Source organism: Phragmites australis, chromosome 21 (assembly GCF_958298935.1).
Source record: "Phragmites australis chromosome 21, lpPhrAust1.1, whole genome shotgun sequence".
Classification (NCBI taxonomy): Eukaryota; Viridiplantae; Streptophyta; class Magnoliopsida; order Poales; family Poaceae; genus Phragmites; species Phragmites australis.
This window is the reverse complement of record NC_084941.1, coordinates 1,612,819-1,634,032: the sequence shown is the minus strand read 5'-3', so window position 1 is coordinate 1,634,032 and position 21,214 is coordinate 1,612,819. Positions and strand designations below refer to the sequence as shown.

General features: G+C 45.8%; 2 protein-coding genes and 1 non-coding gene across 4 annotated transcripts; 2 read left to right on the top strand and 1 right to left on the bottom strand.

The window, feature by feature from the left end:
* The first annotated feature begins 1,054 nt into the window (after window positions 1-1,054).
* LOC133903466 (putative glucuronosyltransferase PGSIP7) lies at window positions 1,055-4,750 on the top strand. Of its 2 annotated transcripts, none has more exons than XM_062344855.1 (5): window positions 1,055-1,752; window positions 2,652-2,913; window positions 3,429-3,630; window positions 3,725-3,872; window positions 3,976-4,750. In XM_062344855.1, exons 1-5 carry the CDS (start codon window positions 1,472-1,474, stop codon window positions 4,517-4,519), a joined length of 1,437 nt encoding a protein of 478 aa, XP_062200839.1. In that variant the 5' UTR covers window positions 1,055-1,471; the 3' UTR covers window positions 4,520-4,750. The 2 variants fall into 2 exon arrangements, with proteins under 2 accessions (XP_062200839.1, XP_062200840.1); XM_062344856.1 differs by lacking the exon at window positions 1,055-1,752 and adding an exon at window positions 1,817-1,834.
* An 8,954-nt stretch (window positions 4,751-13,704) lies between these two features.
* LOC133903618 (zinc finger protein ZAT9-like) lies at window positions 13,705-15,349 on the bottom strand. The gene has a single exon (XM_062345042.1). It carries the CDS (start codon window positions 15,041-15,043, stop codon window positions 14,015-14,017), a length of 1,029 nt encoding a protein of 342 aa, XP_062201026.1. The 5' UTR covers window positions 15,044-15,349; the 3' UTR covers window positions 13,705-14,014.
* A 2,752-nt stretch (window positions 15,350-18,101) lies between these two features.
* Window positions 18,102-18,182, top strand: TRNAL-AAG (transfer RNA leucine (anticodon AAG)). The gene has a single exon. It is a non-coding gene; the product is annotated as a tRNA-Leu (tRNA).
* The last annotated feature ends 3,032 nt before the right edge of the window (window positions 18,183-21,214 follow it).

Below are 21,214 nucleotides of genomic sequence, written 5' to 3'. Positions count from 1 at the left end.
ATGGTACTGGTGGGTAAATATATCAAAAATTCATGCCCACGTCGGTTTGCATAGATTTCACAATATGTCAAAAGTTGTTCTCCACCGGATTATGGGATTGTGACAATCCAGGAAGCGAATTGTGAAATCCGAATCCTAAAAGCTGCTCGTTTGTTTCCACTTTAACTTACAAAAGCTATTTCCTATGATCTATAGTGAAAATAAACAAACTCTTAGTCACGGCCACTCACACACTTGTAGCTAGGGTACAAATTGATGAATCTAAGGTCTCGTTTGGTTGAAAGAAACGTTTCAGATTCTCCGATGATTCTCTAGAATCCTTGCAAAATGCACCAAAACGTGAAACGTTTCACCTTGAATCACCTGAAACGTTTCTCATTTTTAACACTACGAGGAGAATCACCTAAAATAGTGTTTCACCCGTTTCGAGAATCACTCAGGTCATTTTTCTTCAAGAATCCGAATCCAGAATCTCTGCCAAACGTTTTCAGAAAATTAAAGGTGATTCATCAGAGAAACGTTTCCAGCGAGAATCTGAAACCGAAACGTTTCTATAAGAATCTGAAGCCTTGCCAAACGAGCCTAAATATACTAAAGATCTTTTTTAGTTTAATTAGTTACATTAGTTTTTTAAAATTTTGTTTAATCTCTATTACTTAAAAAGCACGTAGTACTTCTTTCCGTAGTCTGCCCTCCCGTATGGGTCCCACGTTCTGCTACTGCTCGATGCCCCGCGGTCCGTCGTCCGCCTGTCCCATGCGCTCGCGTCTCCCGCGTGAGCTCGCGTCCCGTGTCTCCGGTGCGCTCGCGTCTCCGGCGTGGTCTGCCGTCTGCAATTCCCGCTCGTGTCTCCTGCGTCCCGCGTCTCCGACGCTCTAGCGTCTCGCGTCTGACGTGTCTCGCGTCTGATGTGGGTCTCCCGTGGCTCCCGCGACTTTCACGTGCGTCCGCGTGACGTGCAAAGCATAGGTGCGGAACTAGTTTGATAAAAATAGTATTATTAGTTAAATTAAAGAGAATTGATAGTACAATTATGTTCACCAATTTGCATCCCAACCCCATCGCTGGAAGGTGAGCCCTGCCTCCGCCCGACCCCGCGTGCCACGTACGTACACAAGGGCGTGCCGCGCGGCGTACTCGGAAGTCGGAACCGAGACAAAGGGGAAAAGCATCTGCTACTCCGGCCGGCCTCTCTCCTCCTCCTCCTCTCTCTCTCTCTCTCTCTCTCTCTCTCTCCTTCTCTCTTCTCTCTTTCTCTCTCTTCTTCCTTTGCTTTTGCCAACCCGAAGCATCGAGCATCTCTCCCCTCTGATCTCAACACGTGAACGCGCTGCTGAGACAGGGGGGCATCGAGAGCGACGCGAACAGGCGCCCAGCAGCTTGCGAGCCGAGGCGGCGCTTGCTGGTCAGCGTCGCGTCGGCCTCTCCTCCTCGCCCTCGTCGTCGTCGGGGCAGGCGCCAGCCGGCAGCGATGGGGCCGCCGCGGGTTGCCGAGCGGCGGTTTGCGGCGTTCATGGCGGTGCTGCTGCTCGCGTCGGCCGCGGCGGCCGAGGAGGGGGAGCAGAGGGGCCTGCAGGGGCGGGCGCGGCACCGGCACGCGTACGCGGCGATGATGTACATGGGCACGCCGAGGGACTACGAGTTCTACGTGGCCGTGCGCGTCATGATGCGCTCCCTGGCCCGGGTCGGCGCCGACGCCGACCGCGTCCTCATCGCCTCCGCCGACGTGCCCCGCGACTGGGTCCGCGCAATGTGAGTCGCACCCACTCGCCTTCTTCCGCCGCGTCCCCATTGTTGGCCTCCCGCTGCTTAATCAGCCAATCGCTAATCCAAGGTTGAAGCCATTGATTGCTAGTGGTTACTAATTAATCAATTCATTCATTAAGCAACGCAAGCATTCCTTTCCAGTACTATCTGGGCCGGAGAAACTGAAGGGGCGAAGACTAGGAGGGGTGTTTTGGGTACTTGACAGCTTGATGATTTTCAGGCTAGGGAAGTGGGGTGGAGCCTACCTGCAGACAGGAATCTTCTTCTTGCTACCTTATTTGTTCTAAGTCATGAGTAGTAGCTGGAGTCTTCACATGAAGATAGATGTGCACTGCTTGCAGAGTTTGGTCTTGTAGTGTTCTTGTCATTTTATTTTACTGGTGCCAGATGCTGTTAGTACATGCTATGCTAGAATCAAAGATGATGCTGTTGTGGGTGCACAGGCTCTGAAGCCTTGACTATTGGTTTGCTGGCTATGGTGGCAACTTGAAGTTGTTAATTGCTGGTGTCCAATTGCATTTGTCAACTTCCCCCTTTCTTATTAAAAAAAAAAGAGTGGTTGCGCAGTACATTTTTTTCTGAGAAAATAAATGTTCTTGGCAGTTGCCTGACGAAATTCATAGTTCAGATGCCCTTCTTGGTTATTTGAAAGTCAATAACAACTTATTAATTTGAATCGGTGATTTCTCCCTCCCAATCATGGCCTGGTCATTTCACACAGGTCAACAAAACATATTGTACTTGTTTTTTTTAAACCGGTTATATTGTAGTTGTTTTACTTACTTTCGAAGGAATATTTGTTTCACTACTGCAATAGTTGGTACTGCAAAAATGTGAACTAAAATGCGGCACTTTCTGATGATAAATGGGAAAATTTTGTACAGGAGGGAGGAGGATGGCATGAGGGTGGTGATAGTGGAGAACCTGAAGAATCCTTATGAGAACAACCTTGGAGGGATCAACAGGAGGTTCAAGCTGACGCTGAACAAGCTCTATGCGTGGAGCCTGGTCGATTATGAGCGTGTCGTCATGATTGATTCCGACAACATCTTCCTCCAGAACACCGACGAGCTCTTCCAGTGTGGACAGTTCTGCGCTGTTTTCATCAACCCATGCTATTTCCACACTGGTCTTTTCGTGCTCCAGGTATGACCCCAGCTCTTGTTGTTTCTAATTTGTATCACCTGTCCACCAAAAAGCTCAAAATTTGGCATTTTGCTTGAAATGATCTGGACTTGTTGATTAGAGCTATGTGATTTGAACCAGGCTACATATATTATTTAGTCTAGGAATACATATTCTAAATTGACTCTGTCTTCCCGTACATATAGCTGTTTTAATGGTGCCATGAAATGGTCGTAAGGCTGTTGAACAATAACTAATAAATGGAGTACACATTGACTCCCATAGATGAAATGTGAACGCCTTATGCTAATATGCATGATTGACAATTTGACATGATTACTCGCCTAACCACTAGGACCTCAAAAGTCATACATTTCTCTGGAATCACTCGAAATATTTTTCAGCAGGAAGCTATACAAATACAATGCTACCATCAATAATTTGATCCCTGTTAAGTTTACACACCTGAATATCGTGTTCAGACATCTGTAATGGCAAAGAAGTAGACTGACATAGGTAACTTATTCAATTTGCAGCCTTCTATGGATGTATTCAAGGGCATGCTTCATGACCTCGAAATTGGTCGTGACAACTCTGATGGTGCTGACCAAGGATTTCTGGTCGGCTGCTACCCAGACTTGCTTGATAAACCAATGTTTCACCCACCTGAGAATGGCACAAAGCTCAACGGGACTTATCGCCTTCCTCTCGGCTATCAAATGGATGCATCCTACTACTGTTAGTCCACAGCTACACAACTCCAATACCAACCCACTTGCTTATGGCTCTTGCTTCCAAAGATTTTAACCACTCTTTTCATGGAACATTGCAGATCTCAAGCTACATTGGCATGTCCCCTGCGGGCCAAACAGTGTGATCACATTCCCCAGTGCCCCTTGGTTTAAACCTTGGTACTGGTGGTCCTGGCCAATCTTGCCATTGGGTCTTTCCTGGCACAAGCAGCGCTGGGACGATCTTGGGTAAGTCAAATAAAACAACCTTGAAGCAAATTGTGTACTTGAACAGACAGAAAATTCGTTTACTGTGCTGTGCATTTAACCTTTTCCTTCTTACATTTCACAGGTATGCCGCCGAAATGCCAGTGATCCTGATGGAGGTATTAATGTACATAGTGATAATAGCCCTCACCAGATTAGCAAAACCAGGGATGACAAAACTGTGCTATAACCGGCGGCCTGAGAAGCAAAGTGCCCTGGTTCAGTGGCTGATCAAGTTGACTGCGATCGTGGCTATGGTGGCTGCATATGCCATCCCATTCTTTGTAGTCCCACGCACAGTTCACCCGATCATGGGCTGGTCTATCTACCTCTTTGGTGCACTCGCCTTGTCAGTGGTAGTGATCAATGTTTTCCTGCTCCCGGCGCTTGCTGTGCTCACGACCTGGCTCGCAATTGTCACCATGCTCTTTGTTATGGCATTCCCATGGTATAATGATGGTGTTGTGAGGGCTTTGGCAGTCTTTGGATATGCGTTCTGCTCTGCGCCATTCTTGTGGGCATCTGTGGTGAGGATGATGGACTCATTGCAGACGACGCTTGAGAGGGATCCATTCTTCCCCCGGCTTGGTGAACCATCACAGGACACTGAATTCAGCAAGCTGTACTGATTCTTTTCTGCACAGATCTGAGATGCTTCATCGTCCCGTGGACAGCCGATTCAGATCGGCTGATTCGTGATTACTTCTGACGATTTTGGCTCAGGCATTCCACTGTATACTGATATGTATAAACATTGCCTGCAGCAACCATGATTGATGCAGGTACAGGAAAGGTAGATCACTTGTACCGAGTTGGAAAAGGGCATATTTGTTGCATGGACAGGGGACTGCTGCAAATTACCTTTTGTCTTGCCAACTTGGACAGTTCAAACTAATTTTGAGCAATTCTTCATGGTCATCATGATGGAAACTACATATATACACCATCTGATAAGGAGCTATAGAAGGCTAAGAAGCTAAAAATATATCACAAATTTGCTCCCAAGGAGCTGTAAATTATGAGAATCCGGACAAAAAGCCTTGCTAAAAACCCAGACAAAAAGTTGATTATGAAAACAACAACAAATGTCACTCAATTTGCAATCTGGATCACATTAAAAAAAAAACTTGTGATTTTAGTGCAGTAGAAAGAAGGTATCTCGAATAAACAAGTGTAGCACAACAGATAAGATTGAATATCAATTGAAGTTAGCTGCTACAATAGATATGCTGTCCACAGTCTACAGTAATTAATAGAACACGTGCCTTCCTAAATGTCAGCATCTCGCCTAAACTGAGATATTAACTTGTCCTGTAGTTCGGGTTACCTAGGAAGAACAATCTTAGCCACTTGACCAGATGATGAGAAATCTCTCCAAAATCATCTGCAACCAAATAAAAAACTTTATTCTGGCAAAAAAACTTTAACGTTAGACAAACGACAAGAGATGACTAAAACATGTCAGAAACATATGGCACATATGACATACCACAGCAGCGTATGCGTCAGATTTTACATTACGGGCAGACTTCTCAACGCCCCTGAAAAACGAGTACCATACCCAGACAAGCTTCTCAGTGGTTCAGAAACTAACAATTCGATAAGATTTCTGCATTCTCAAGAGTACATACTGATAGAACCAATCCGGCAATCCGTGTGGTTTGACAAAGGAACGGTACAGCAGTAGACATTTAAAAGGTTGGATTCAAAAGTTAGCAAGGGTTCAGCTAAGTAAGCAGCGATAGTGAGTGAGTGACATGTCTAGCTATGGAAGGCTTGGCATGAACAGGATAAGGCTCACCTGGAGATCATGAAATCGAGCGCATCTATCGACGTTCCATGTTCATCCTGCAGCAGATACACTCTCAAGCCTCTGCGCTGTTCAAACAAACTCACTAAGCCACTCAACAAGGTGAAATCTTTGGTGCAAACTAGCAAATAAGTGTAAATATGCAAGCAGTGAATACTTTCCGTCGGATCCTTATCTGAAGATTACTATTGATCTCACTGTTCCACTAGAAAAGTTATTTCACAATATTTTGTGATCGCACGATAATTTTCTACAAATTAACATTTCCACTGGTGGGATCAATCACAGTTTTCAGATAAAAATCAAACGGACGGTATTCGTTGTTTATACATTTACATCTATTTATTTGTTTACACCAAAGATTTCCTCTCACAAATCACTGCGCCACACACTGAACCAATCAATGACACGCAGTTTCATAACACTGCAAAATTTGCGTATTGCTGAGTCCACTTCAACACACGCACACAGCCTGGCCCAAAAGATTCTGCGCGTGGAGATCCTGTACACGTCGTATCGGGCCGGATAGCCCATAACTTTCTTTGAGCAGACCCACTAAGAGCGTGACAAGCAAATGGCTTGCTGACGTGTGGTCCCACTCCTTTTAAAAATTTGAGCAAATTTTACTTTGGACTATGCATTAATGCACTACGCGCACTTTAAACCATATTTAAAAATTGATGTCATTTTAACTATATATTTTACGCTAATCTTTCAGTTTGCATTGCATATGAGGATTGGATCTTTGACCATGCTTATATGATGAATAGTTTCATCCATCTCAACTCTACATATTCAACTAGAGGATGAATGGTTGTTTCTAGCCTAAGCTTTCTTCATCTTGATTCATTATTTGTTATATGTTTTTATTTAGCCTCAGGTTGCTAAAGTGAGAGGAAGAAAGCTCAATCTGAAAATAGTAATCCACCGTTTCAGATGTATAAGTAAAGCAGAGATGGATAAAACTATTCATCATATGAATACGGTCAAAGATCAATTCCTTAAACACGATACAAATTAAAAAATTAAAATCAAATATATAGTTTGAGACGAAAGTTTTTGTTAAAAATAGTTCAAAGTACATCAAGTATATTAATATATAGTAAAAGTGAAACTTACCCTAAAAATACAATACTAGCAGAACCCACTCTGCTTGTTTTACACTCGGCAAGTAGCCTCTCTCGGTAAGAACTCAGAAGCGAAAACAAGGCATTCAGCAACCAGATCATTAGCAAAAGTTCGATTCCCACCGCTCAAACCGTGCAGCCAGGAGATGCCACGGGATAAATGGGAACGCGTTTCAGCTGTCCTACACTCTGTACGGGCCTGATTCTGATGGAATGTGGAATTGGAGATTCCAACCTTTGTGCTCCTTGTGCAACTGTTGCATGCCCTGCCCAAGGAAATCAGATCTTAGGTAAACAATGCCGGGACTGGAATTACTTGGCATTCGCGTTCACAATTATTCAATTACTAGTGCAGCAAGACACTACTAGTAGTAATAGTGAACTACTTTTTTCCGTGTAAGGAGGACGTTTTATTAGTTACTCAAAGTTAGATTATAATCATGAGCAACTAAATTGCTCGACGAACGTTGGTGGTCAACCACGCCATAGTGCACTATGACATATAGATCTTTTGTTTGCTGGGCAAGCTCGTACGCTACTAAATTTTGTTTCCTCTTTATATGAATCATAATGACTTTAGAAAGCTGGCATGCCGCTTCCAATGGCTCATGGATGATGAAGAAAGATGGATGCCTACGGTTATTTCCTAGTGATACATATTGAATCACCAAAGTACAATCAGACTCTAGAATTGCCTGAGGAGCCTATTCACCTACTAACGCCATGCCCTCTCTACAGGCCATTGCCTTCACCCCCTCTATATCACTAGCCTAGAACAGGACCCGCCATGATGACAAGAGAATCGTGAAGTACTTACTATTGCTTAGTTTGTCTTTTTTTTATGCGAAAGGGGCAAGAAGCCAGTTTATATTAGTTTGAAAGCATGGTGCTTACACCCTTTGTTGTGCAGAACACTCCCTGGAGAAGGTTGAAATTACAAGAAGGCCCACTACAACCCCTTCTCCCATTAGAACCTTTTGCAAGTAAGACCTAGGCAAACAGAAAAAGACATTGAAGCACGACAAGGTCATCTTCAAGACCGATCCTTGCGCTGCTCGTCGGACCACCGATGGTGGAGAAGAACTGCGAAGATCGGGAATCATAAGCCCAAACCAAGCCATCGGACAAGACATCCAACTTTGAAAAGCCGCAAGACATCCACCGTCTGGAGCATATCGGCCGTCATCCTTGTTGACTTCGATAGGCAGTAAGCCGACGCCGCTGACGAAGTCACCGACCCGGAAAAAGAATCCAACGTTGCCATAAACCAACCCAAAGGAAGCTAAAGCAAACCTCCACCTAGGTGAGTAGATCTGGCTCCGCCCCATCCATTAGAGTGAATAGTACATACCTCAATGCCGCATCGTCGGAGAGGATGCTAGGACTCGCATCGTTGCCGAAAAGGCCACGAAAGGAAGCAAAAACCCCAAATGGTCGCCACATCAAGCCGTCGACAGAAAAGACCTAACCTCTGAGATCTAGAGCTACAACTAGAAACCTATATGGTACATACAAGCCAACCAACGAGGAGCAGGCCTCCTCTCCTCCTGCGTCGGCAAAAACAACGAAGGAGAGGGGAGACCAAGCCAATTGAGGTGGAAGAGAAGTCGCCTCGGGTTCACCTCTCTACTGTAGAAGGGAGAGGAAAGACAAGTAGCGAGAGAGTGCTCTATCTATCGTTGTTGAAGCCGAGTTACATCTGGCCTCCACTTGTACTAAGATGTCAGAGCTGCTGTTACACACCCAGCAGGACAGAGCGACAAGGAAGAAAAGAGCTGGGAGCTGACCAAAAGAGCTGGGAGCTGACCAGGAAGAAGAGCAGCCGGGCCAAGTTGAGTAATCCTAAATATGCTGGGCCCGAATGGGTTCTGTAATAGCGAGTGGGCTTAGCCCAGTGATGTGTGTGGCTGCCGTGTCTGAGCAGCGTGTCTCTCGTTATAGCTGTTGCTGGCTGGGAGGATAGGGAGGATTGGACAGAACCTCTTTCTTCCTCCGCGTGTAGCGCTCTCCCTTTGAGGTATTGTATGGTCATCCTCCCCGCCACTTTGGCATTGATTTTCTGGGTGATTCTGCAATATCAAACATTGGAGTTTGGTTAGCCGACCGTCAACTCATGCAACAACTCATCCGACAACACCTTCTCGAATGAAGCAGCAAGCCGATAAGACAAGATCTGAAAGATCCTTCGAGGTGAATGATTGGATATTCCTTAAACTCCAACCGTATGTGCAAACTTCACTCTCCAATCGATCTTCTCAGAAACTAGCCTCCAAATACTATGGACCATATAAGGTGCTTGAGCGCATTGGAACTGTTGCCTACAAGCTACAACTTCCTGCTGACAGTACAATTCATCCCATCTTTCATGTCTCTCAGCTCAAGAAGGCCATCGGTACTAACCAGGTAATGCTTGTACTTCCTGACGCTTCTGTCCAGTTTCAGGTTCCAGAGGAAATCTTGCAGCGCCATGTCATTCGAAGGGGGGGGGGGGGGGGGGACAAGCCAATTCACCAAGTGTTGATCAAGTGGTCTCAAATGCTGGAGGCCATGGCTTCCTGGGAGGATACTGAGGCGCTTCATCAAGCTTTTCCCTTTGCTTCTGCTTGGGGTCAAGCAGGATTTCAAGACCCTGAGAATGTCAGAGCTGTTGTTACACACCCGGCAGGACAGAGCGACAAGGAAGAAAAGAGCTGGGAGCTGACCAGGAAGAAGAGCAGCCGGGCCAAGTTGAGCAATCCTAAATATGCTAGGCCCGAATGGGTTCTGTAATAGCGAGTGGGCTTAGCCTAGTGCGTGTGTGTGGCTGCCGTGTCTAAGCAGCGTGTCTCTCATTATAGCTGTCGCCGGCTGGGAGGATAGGGAGGATTGGACAGAACCTCTTTCTTCCTCCGCGTGCAACGCGCGTTTTCCTCTCAGAACTCGTGAAATCGGCAATCGAACATCTCTGATTTACCGATCCTATCTCTAATTCTCTCTATTTCCCACTGCTTTCTTCTAGCTACTACCCTCTGCTAACATAAGATCTATTGCTTAGCTTGTCCGCTTCCATCAGGATGCTAGAATCCTCGGTTCAACCAAGTTTCTTTGGCCCGGCAACCAACCAGCATGAAACGAAAAGGTGAAGCTGAGGAAACGGGAGCCACGACGCGAGTACGCTGCTGAGCCTTCCTTCCAAGTTGCGAATGATGCTCTCAGTTTCAAGTCAAAAATTCTTTAGTGATTGGCCTGTAAAGGCCTCAAGCTTATCATTATTATCCCACAAAATCTTGCCATCGACTGCCCTATCTTTCTTTGTTGCTGCTAGTGAACCATGTGCACAGCGATATCACGCATGCTACTGCTGCATACGCCGATATGCTCCTCCCACCGTCACGAGAGGTCGTGCCGTATTTCCATTCGACTTTGGCGACGGATTCTAGTATTTTTCTTCGAGCAGCTTGACGGACAGAAAATGTTGCAAGCTTAGGTTAAATCGATCGCGCGCACATCGAGATGTCAAACATTGATCAGTTACCTAGGTCTAATCAACGATTAGCCCCATGGACATGCTTAGATATCATCAATCGTCCAACATTGACCACGCGCAACTAGCACTTGTTTCAATTGCAAGAGGGTCTTTGTGCCAAACAAGTGATCGCTCCACTAAGCTGAACACAGTGACACTGACTCGACGAAAGTCCCCTTCCCTCGCTGACTCCTGGTGATCCGCCGCTTTACGCAGAAGATTCTTAGCTCCTATACGAATGGACACCGACAGGTGGACCCACTCGGCTCCTCAGCACCACACACCGTACTCAGTGTAATGCTCACTCCTCTATGCATAGTGAACTTTTTACTTTTTAGCTTTTTTTGAAAACATATTTTATAAATGAACCCTCTATTAAATTTTGTTAAAAAATAGATCTATTTTATAGTGCAACTGTCTTTAACACCGTAGGTCTATTGCATGACGCTAGCGTGCATGACGCCATTTTATGCTAGGTAGGTAGTGCGCTGAAAGTTCCTGGCTGATGTGGGAAATTGTCAATGATACCACACGGATAAAAGCAGGCACGATTATAGTGTCCATAGTACGATGCCATGATATTTACATACGGCGCCAGAAAATAGTGTCGTTCTGGTCCACGTTAGCAATAGACTCTGAGAGAGGATCCTACGTGACAGAGTATGATACCGCGAAGAATACCAGCGACACCAGAGGTAGTGACGTTGTGAAAAAGATCTATTTTTGAATAATTTTTTTCAGTCAATTTGTAAAATATGTTTTTGAAAAGAACAAAAAAAAACTACAAATTACATACGCGTACCTACTACTGGCATAGTAAATGGGAGCAGGCATGTTTCACCTCGGAGGTGGCCTACTTCAGGCAAATGGGAGTCGAAGAGGACAGGCCGTGGAGGAGAGAGGGGACCAAGAAGAAAAGAGCCGACCGAGTCGCTAGGCTCCAGACCAAAAGTGGCGGGGAGCCAACCGCCGAGGCAGGAGTCGGGACAAGAAGCGACGGCTAGCGCAGACAAATACGGAACCACAGCCAGGCAGCCAGCACCTGCAAGCGCGCCCACACCGACACTGCCATGCGGGGGCCAGGGAGACCAGGTGCCCCACCTGGAGCCCACATGCGCCAGCACCGGTAGCGGCGGTGGAAACGAGAAATTACTAGTGCGAGCAGAGCAGAGCAGAGCACAGCAGGAGCAGAGAGCCTTCTGGCCCTTTTGCAGGGAAGCAAACAGAAACAGCTGCCTGCTGCTGCAACAAGCAAAGCAAGCTGGAGCATAGTTGAGAAGCTAAGTGTCTGACTCATCCCAGTTCTGTTTGTTTAGGTTTTTATTTCTGATTTTTCTAAAAAAAACTTGTTTTTTAGTTTTTTAAAAGCTGTTTTTGGATTTTAACGGTTGAATTTTATAATAATTTTTTAGCTCTAAATACATTACTTGTCAGAAAAGTTACTTTCAACTAGCTTTTTTTGTTTTAATTCATTTTATCAGAAGCAGACTTTAATTTCTAAAAATCATTTTTTAACAAACCTATTTATTTATACTTCTAACTTCTAATAGTAACAAAAACTAGAAATAACCTGAAATAAACACATCCTAAACTAAGCTCGTCAGGTAGTCAACTGGCTGCTTGTCTCTCGACTCTGTTTCGTTGGAGCCTAATGCTAAGGCACAGGGGCACAGCTCATGGCTTCCTGAACGATACTGAACTGGGATAAATAGGTCCCTCCCCCACCCCTGTGAGTCCACATTTCTATTTTCACCTTCCAATAATCTTTCAGAGTCGTGCCCCGGTTTCATTTTAGGCCCAATTTGGCAGCCCAAATTGATTCGGAGGATTCAAAAGAGTCAGGTGCCAAACGGGGTGAGGAGAATGTTTCTAGCCAAAGCGTTTTACTGAATTAGGCAGAAACGGTGAAACCGGGTGGGAGGTATTTCAATCGTTTCTCTCACCTCATTTTCAATCTTGCCCCGCGCGCCCGCCTACGTGGCTGTACGCCTCTCGCCTGACTGCGCCTGCCTGCCTGCGTGGCCACCGTGCTCGCTGTGCCGCTAGAGATGGCCAAATGGACGGTCTGATTTGGTACGGTACGGGTTCATTGAGGCACGACCCGTTTAGGCTAACGGGTCGCACCGTGCCGGCACACGTGCCGCAACTCTAGCTCAGGCATGGTCCGATGACTTTTTTTTGCCTTTTCACCCGTTAGCTCGTGGAAAATTGAAAAAATAAAAAAACTTGATTTCACTCAGAATTGAACATCCAACCTTCTACTTGAGAGTCAAACACAGTACCATTGCATCACATATCCTATATGTTATTAGATCTAAATAAATTATATAAAATACTAAAAAATATGAACAGTTAAAAGGGCCATGTCGTGCTGGCCCGTCGTGCCACGGCTCCGACCTAGGCACGGGTCAAGTTATCGTGCCATGCCGGCCCGGTCTGTTAACCATCGTGCCGTGCCGTGCCTGGGCTAGACCAAAATGGTCGTGCCTCGTGTCGACTCATTTGGTCCGACCCACTTGACCATCTTTAGTGCCGCTCCATGACCACACCACCTGCCTGGCTACCGTTGCTCTGTTGAATGGATAGGGGAGCCCGTTGGATAAGGGAGAGAGAGATAAGAAGAGAGGTAAGTGAAAGAGATATTATTTGTGTTAAGAAAAAAAGTCAAATAAATATTATTTGTGTTAAAAGAAAAAAAACAAAAATAGCATATTAGTAAGGCATCATTAGATGGATATCATCGTAAAGGTGTTCATATTGGAAAATACTATCGGCTGTGAGGTGATTCCGATTGAATTCAGCCAGCTAGCCAAATGATTTTTAGAAATAATTCTGATTTACTAGAGAAACATTTCAAAAAGAATAAAAAATCGAATCGTTTAAAAGAGAATCTGAATCTCTATCAAACACATCCTTAATGTTAAAAGATTTTAAGTAATCTCAACATATTCTAGTTTTCAAAAGTACAGATGAACTAGAGAAAATCGGGACACGGATATTCTAGTTTTTCAAGAAGGGGGATGTGAGAGGAAAAAGGAGATAAGTCCCCATAACTGTCTATTTTGCCTCCGCCAATGAATGAAAATACTGAACAAAAATGGTCTGGTATGGTATGAGCCGAGTGATGCGTGTACTACCGTAGTGGGGCGAACAGCTGGAAAGCTAACGAAGAAAAGAGTAGGGAGAAAGTAACAGTGGGCTATGAGTTACTACGATTAATACAGGATTGAATTGCAGTCGCAGGTTAATACAGTCATATTCTAGGAGAGAAGGGTAAGTTACTACTCTGTTACTAGTGCTGTAGGTTCAAGCAAACAGAGTTTAATGGGACGGGTTAAGAACAAACATGGTAAATGCAGAGTTTTCAACGAGAAAATTGATGTGATGGATTGATTAGGTATGATACAGCCATACAGGGGACTAGAAATGAATCCTGTTGCGCTGTTCAACTAATTCAGTACTACTGACAGTTTCAATAGGAGTAACAGAAAAAAAAGAAAGAAAGAAAACAAAATGCTGAACTTGTTCTCCATCTGGTTCTTGCATGGATCGCAAGCCCTTGCCTCGAAGGATCGAATCCGTCCTTGCATGCAGCAGATGAGCTGCAATTCTTGAGCTTGTGTAAGTACATCTTCTGATCTGAAGTTGGCATCGGCAGTGGGTATCGGATCAGCAGGTGATCTCAATGTCTGGTGCTGCCGAACTCTGCTTCGTACACGGCGGAGAGCTCGAAGTCGTCGTCCATTGCGGCCGGCACGTTGAGATCGATGGACCCCGAGCTGTCACCGCATTTTGCTGGCGTCGATGGAGACGGGGCCGGCGCGCCGGCGGACGGCATGTGCGCGCGCTTGTGGCCGCCCAGGGCCTGGCCGGAGTCGAACACACGGAAGCAGAACGTACACTCGTGGATGACCGGGGCGTCGGCGCGGTGAGCCCTGGACGGTGGGGGTGCCGGCACCGGCACGCACCCGCCCTTGCCTTTCTTGATGCTGGCTCGGTGGCCGCCCAGCGCCTGGTACGACCGGAACACCTTCTTGCACACACCGCACTGGTGCCTGCTGCGTGGGCGCGCGGCCATCGCCTCGCCGGCGACGTCCCGGTCTTGCTCGTCCGCGTCGTCGAACAAGCCGACGTTGTCGTCGTTGTTCTGCTCGGCTTCCGAGCTCGCGGGGGGCCAGTGGGGGTCGGGCTCGGGCTCGGATCTGGATCGCGTCCACGAGTCCCGAGACAGCATCACGAGCGACATGGCCACGTCCTTCTCCGGCGTCGCGTCGGACACGCTGCTCGCCGGCTCGGGATCCGGCGCCGCCGGTGGTGGCACGCGCCGGCGCGCCCGCTTCGAGCGCCGGCGGCTCACGGCGAACAGAGCGCTGCCGCGCGGGGACGACTCCGTGTCGCTCTCACCGTCCTGCACAACAGACGACTCGCCGCAGGCCAACCCGCCGCCGGAGAATTCAGGGGTGCCCACCTTGCGGCTTTTCTTGGGGCTCTCGCGTAAAACGCACGACGCCAGTGGCTTCCGCTGCGTAGGCTTGTCATCCATCTCGGTCGACGAAGTGGATGCCAGCGAGAGTGGCGGCGACTGCTGCTGCGACAGCGGCGGCGAGTTCTCAGCTGCCCCCGCGGCCATGGCATGGGAGCGCATGTGACCGCCCAGCGCACGTCCATTATGGAACCGCCGGAAGCAAAGCTTGCAGGTGTGCTTATCCATCACCGAGCAAGCAAGAATTCCTGCACAAAGACAACTCAACAAGACCAACGCAGAGCAAGCACTACAATGCTTGATGAGTGAGCAGCTGCTTGCTTCTTTTCGCCCTCAACCTCTCTTCCTTTCTCCCTTTGCTTGCTCTGTGATGGCTTTTGGTTTCTAGGATAAATAATCTTGTGGAAAAGAGGTAGAAGAAGTGTGTTTTCGTCAAAAAAAAAAAAAAGAAAGGTAGAAGAAGTGTGAGAGTGGGGAGTGGGGAACTTTAAAGGAGTAGGTGACAAGCATCCACCAAGGAAGAGCAAGAGAGAAAAGAAGTGGGATCGGAGGTGAGAAAGTTGCTTAAGCAGAGCACTTAAATACACACAAGGCCAGGGTTGGAAAATAAAGGGAGTTCAAGACACTTGTAAAACTGAAGATTCACAAAATAAACAGAAAATAACTGCTCCAAGAATATGTCCCACCTCTAAATGTCACTGGGATAGAATGAAAATGCATTTGCATAACTGGTCAGATTGAATACGAAATCAATAGGTTTGGGCATAATACTTGGCAAATCTTGAGTTCCTCGAAATAAGATTAGTTCCTAGGAGCTACAATTTTACACATTAGACATTTCTTTGGTCAAAATATTAAGCAAAATATAAGTTGTCGTATGCCAATTCACATAAATAATGGGAGGGATTAATCATTAATTAATTTTGTGGGTGGAATATTTTGCCAAATAGAAGGTAAATTGCATTTGACCTGTGAGAGATTATGTGCCCCTAGCCAATCGAATGTGGTATTAACACCGTAGATTCTCTCATACTAATCTCCAAATTAAATTCCTCCTCCATCCAGCAATTTGGTCCACAAAGTCCATTCTGATGTAATGTTAAGTTTTAGCTACCCTGATGCCTCCAAGGATAGGTTCCATTTCTTGGAAACACATACTTGCAAAATGCATCACATTATATTAGACTACTTATTCATCTCCATGTTGATGCTCAATTAAATCGTGCTTACTAGTACTTTTTTTGTTGTATCGACCAAACCTGAAAGATCAGCACAAGGCGCCAGCTAGCAGATAATTCAACTGGCATCATTTTCACTCCTTCAAGCTATGATTTGTATATTACTGCCTACTATCACACCTTTCCATTGCACCCTGCTAGCCTATTTTTGGAACATAGTAACAGGAAATCAATGATGATTAATTATTATGTTTCTGGATGTTCTGCGAATATACACTACGATGCAGTAACATTCAATAGGTGACGAAAAATCAAGAGCAATAATTTGAAGAAAAAAACTAAGCGGACATCTTAAGTTTAGGTTTGCTAATAGTCCAGGCCCATAGAACGGGCCATGCAACATCGTGCGTAAGTCATTAAGAGGCCACAACGTCCTCTATTAACAGCTCACGCGGTGGGTAGTGATCAACCAGCGTTGTCTCAATCCATCTACCATGCCGCCGGTGTCAGCAGCACATGAGTTTTGCGCAAGATAGTGGCAAGGCCCAACATCATAAGAATGGATGTATAACACTCTATCTTAGATTTATATTTCATTCATAAATATAAGTTTTTCCAGCTCAATTTTCCCTAAATACATGTAATCCTTGAAGTAGACGACATCGCAAATGAAAAATATTAACCGGTTCTTCCTGTTAGACCAACATATCAAATTACATAGTGTCCCCTATGGTCATCTCTAGAACTTACAGCCTAGGTTAGGTGTTACATCATTACCATATAACAAGATAACAATCTCTTCTCCGCATAAATATCTTTTATGTAGAAACATCACATCAAAATATCAAATTTTAGATAACTTAATTTGTCCACTCCATATTACTGGTTTGGCGTATTGGTCCCACCTTAATGTTCGATTAAGAGTCTAATCGTCCCAAAAGGCAAAGGGGCTGTGCTGTGACGTATATATACCGGCCTCAAATTTAATCTGAGATCTAGCTGCAGTGAGCTGTAGCCTGTGGGTGCAGCAGAGAAAAGCTACTCATGCATATCAGGTGAACAAAAGCTAGAGCATACGGTGCTCCGATCCGTGCTGCTGAGTATGATGAATCAACTCCTCGTGTGATCCAGACGTGCATCTTGCATGCCCAAGTAATGTACACATAGTAGGCTGTTAGACCATCTCCAAGGTTTCTCTTCGAGACTCAGAATTCCTTTATGATAGATTTTTTTTTTCCTTCAGCACTCAAACGATTTTTCTTTACGGTTTCCGTCACAAATGAATTATCAAGGTTATTTCCTTCAGGACGTGATTCTCTCTCCTTTCCCTTCACGATTTCTCTCAAAAGAAAGTTGTTGGAGAATTATAGACGTTTTTACTGTAGCTCTAGTGTTACTGTAGCTAACAGAACTCCCCTCGATTTTTGGTTGGCTGGGTCCGGCTCTGATTGGAACCAGCTCTTAGTATGCTGGAGGTGGCACGAGGATACAAGTCTATTTAGTAGGTTTAAATTTTGACACTCACAATTTATACACGCGCAAATGTTTTTAACGATTTATTTTGTAAATGTATGATAGAAGACGCACCGGTAGATGTGTAAGTGTGATGTGCATATGTATATGTCATACTAAACTTTGCTAGGAAAATTAACGACCGCAGGTGTTTGCCTTGGAAAATTGGCGTGCATAAATACATACATACCAGGGTACTACAAATACTAGAGTGAGCCATAGCTCATTTGGCAAGTCGCATAGTTTGCGACGATGCTTGCCTGTGTTCAAGCTCCGCTCGACGCAGGTGCTCATCTGTGCTTGGTTGAGCCCAAGTTAAATTGGGATAGTGCACGTTCAGTGCTACTACGTGTCCTCGTGTACTGGAGGCCTCAGATCTTCTAATTCTTTTTAGTATGCTTATGCGCAAGCATGTTCCTTTGTACCCTTAAAAAAAGTACTACAAATACTATATTTTATTCACTATCAAATTCAGTCGTTATGTAAATTTGTGTTGAATTTGCAGCGCAAAGTTCTGCTCGTTTGAGGATATTGGTAATCGGAGTGTAGGATTTCATTAGGAAATATAAATATATGACCCCCACAACTGACGCAACGACGAGATGGCCGAGTTGGTCTAAGGCGCCAGATTAAGGTTCTGGTCCGAAAGGGCGTGGGTTCAAATCCCACTCTCGTCAATAAATTTTTTTTCTCCGTATTGTTCTTATACCTTTATAAAAGTTGAGCAGAAAGGGATAGGAAATCAAAATTATTTGGCACGGGCAGTTCGACTTAAATTCAAAATTCTGCTAACACTGGCAGCACCAAGTTCCACTTGTGCACAAAGCATTTCATCCACGTTTTGGAGGCAGCAACGAGTCTCTTCACTGCGTTGCAAACCTGCCGGATGGCGGCGCACCTACGCTGTGCCCGTTGTGCATTTTTATTGCATAAAGATGACAAAAGAAGATTAATAAAATTAGGCTAACCAATTTAAACATCTTAGTATTTATTTATGAATTTATCAATATTTTTAACAATTTAGTTAATTATAGGGAAAACAATATCACTTTCATGCATGCACATAATTTTAACATATAGACGACAATAATACAAATCTAACAAAATTAGTTTCATATTTTTTTTTGAGCTTTAGATATTTTTATTTGCATTTTAGATTATTTCATCTTATTTATCAATACAACTAATATTCCTTTTGGTATTTTCTGGAATTTTCTAAAAATCAAAATACCCTAAATTGCCTTTTGTACTCGGATCCACCTAGCTACCGTCCGGATCCGTGGGTCCAGGACCTACTGGTACGGTGGGGGTGAGGGATGGTGGTTTGCCCGAGGTTTGACCGGTCGCCGACGGCGAACAATGGCAGAGCTCGACCGGGTAGCGGGACCATGAGCTTCAGTCAACATGGGGGTTCCATTTGAACCATCGATAGCTACATGCACGACGGTGTCTAGCTCGGTGGCGGCCATGGACTGCGGTGGCACTCGGGTCGACGGTGGTAGGTCGCTGTGGCGAGGGAAGGAGGGAGGGAAGAGGTGCGCAACGCTCAGGAGAGGATGGCGAAGCTCACGGTGGCTTGGTCGGGGTCGAGGAGAGCTCGCTGCCTGGAGGTCGTCGGCGAGGTGGAGGTGGTGCTCGGCCGGCGTGGAGGAAGACAAGCGCGCAGGAGCTCCGGTTCGGGAAGCGGCTCGTGAAGACGGGGATCCGGTGAAGGAGCCGCCCCCCGTAGGCGCCATCGTGCCACCTAGCGTGCACGACCGCCGCCACCGCTGACCGCGAGAAAGAGGGCAGGAGCTGGACATCACCAGAAGGGTCTGGAAGGGCGTAACAGAAAAAAAAATTCAAAGGGAGGAGGCCCACCTGTCAGCGACATTAAACAGTAGTTACAGGAACTTCATAGCCTGAGAAGTCACCGATTCTTGGCGTGTTAGGATGTGTAATAGATTCCAAAGAAACCTAACATATGCATAGCGTACCCATGTTTTTCCAAAATGGTCACAATAGTTACGATAGATAGCATCAGAGTCTTGACTATAGGTCATGGGTGCCTATCTATCTTTAATTGGGTAATTTGAAAATCAACATGCAACTTCGTGTTCATTGGAGAAACGGTCCCAGTTTTACACCGACAACCAAGTGACGAACGGTGGAAACTCGGGCCGCGCCGAGAATTTGAAATTTTGATCTTGAACCGGATGACAATCCTTACTTGGCTTGACGACAGAACAACACCTTCATGACCTCCATCGCAAGATGCATGCACATGCTACTCGTGGGCGACGAGATGTCGAGCATGACCAACGAACCTCTACCTTCAGAACAGATTACTGGATGACGGGCTGGCGCTCTTGGTGTTCCGGGGGGGGGGGGGAGGTGGGTGGACGCCGGAACAAAGTAGAGGCTCCATATATTAGGGGGTCGTCATCAAGGACCCTCGACACCCTAGGCTCTGCCACCCTGAGTCCAAGGGCCACCCGACTTTAGAGCTCCTCTGGATCCCCTAGGCACCGGTCTCTCTACGGAGACCCGGGCCTCGGGAGCCTGCAGACCCTCGGAGGCCATTGACTCTGGGAGCCTTCGGGAGGCGATTGGCCCCCTCCAGAAAGATCAGCAAGAAAGGGGACTCACCAGCTACCATCTGCCTGCCACGAAGTGATCGATATTTAATGTTGATCTAATCGGTGGCCAGTCTGACACGCTAGACAAGGCCGACGCCGCAGTCGGTGACCGACCAAGCATTGCAGCCACTTGTCATCATTGTTACTGCTATGGTTAGATGATGTTATCAAAGGGTATGCTTGTACACTTACACTCAAAAATACAATATAATACTAACCATGGGCACATGGTGCCAGGGGTAGCAGATTTTTTGTCACTCTAGACATTCTTTTTCTCTCCACTTCTCCTCTAGCTTGAGCCACTCCAGTGAGTTGGCTCTTGCCGTACTTTGTTCGTGAAAGACATATTTTCTTTCACCAATAGTTACGCCGTTGTGAGGAACAGTGATGTCCTAAGAGGGGGGAGGGTGAATTAGAACACTTAAAAACTTTTTGACTCCAAAAGTTTCACAAGATAACTATCTCAATTTTTATCTAAATATAATCTAGATTTATCTAGTGTGTCTACTCTACCACTTAAAAGGATTGCAATCTACTCTAGCAAAGTAAATTGCAAGTATGTAAATACGGAAACGTAAATAAGGTAGAGAGACAAACTCGACACAAGTATCGATAACATAAATGCCACCCCTAGTACACGTTGAAGCTCCATAAAGGATATGCTCCCGATTGCCAAGTCTCTTTCGATCACGGTTCTTGAGCTACCAAGTTACCAAGACAAAGTCTAAGAACGATGAGCCACCAAACCACCAAAGTCAAGATCTCAACACTAGCCTCTCTTCTGATCACTTGCCACCGTGATCACTTCGGAACTTGAGCCACCAAGGCAAGGGTCTTCACATCCCCGTGCATGTGTCTAGCCGCTGCCCCACACCAAGTAAAAGGGTCAAAAAGCTTGCTGACGAGTCACCAAGACTCCAAAGTACCAACATACCTCTTGGTACAAGTTAGGATCACTCCTTGATCTCCTCTCAAAGTTGCAGCACTTAGATACAACTCTTTCTAGGCCTATAAGCACTAATCACTCTCTAATCTTATGCTTAATCGCTTTGGATGATCACTTTAAACACTTTGGTAGCTTAGATGTCTTC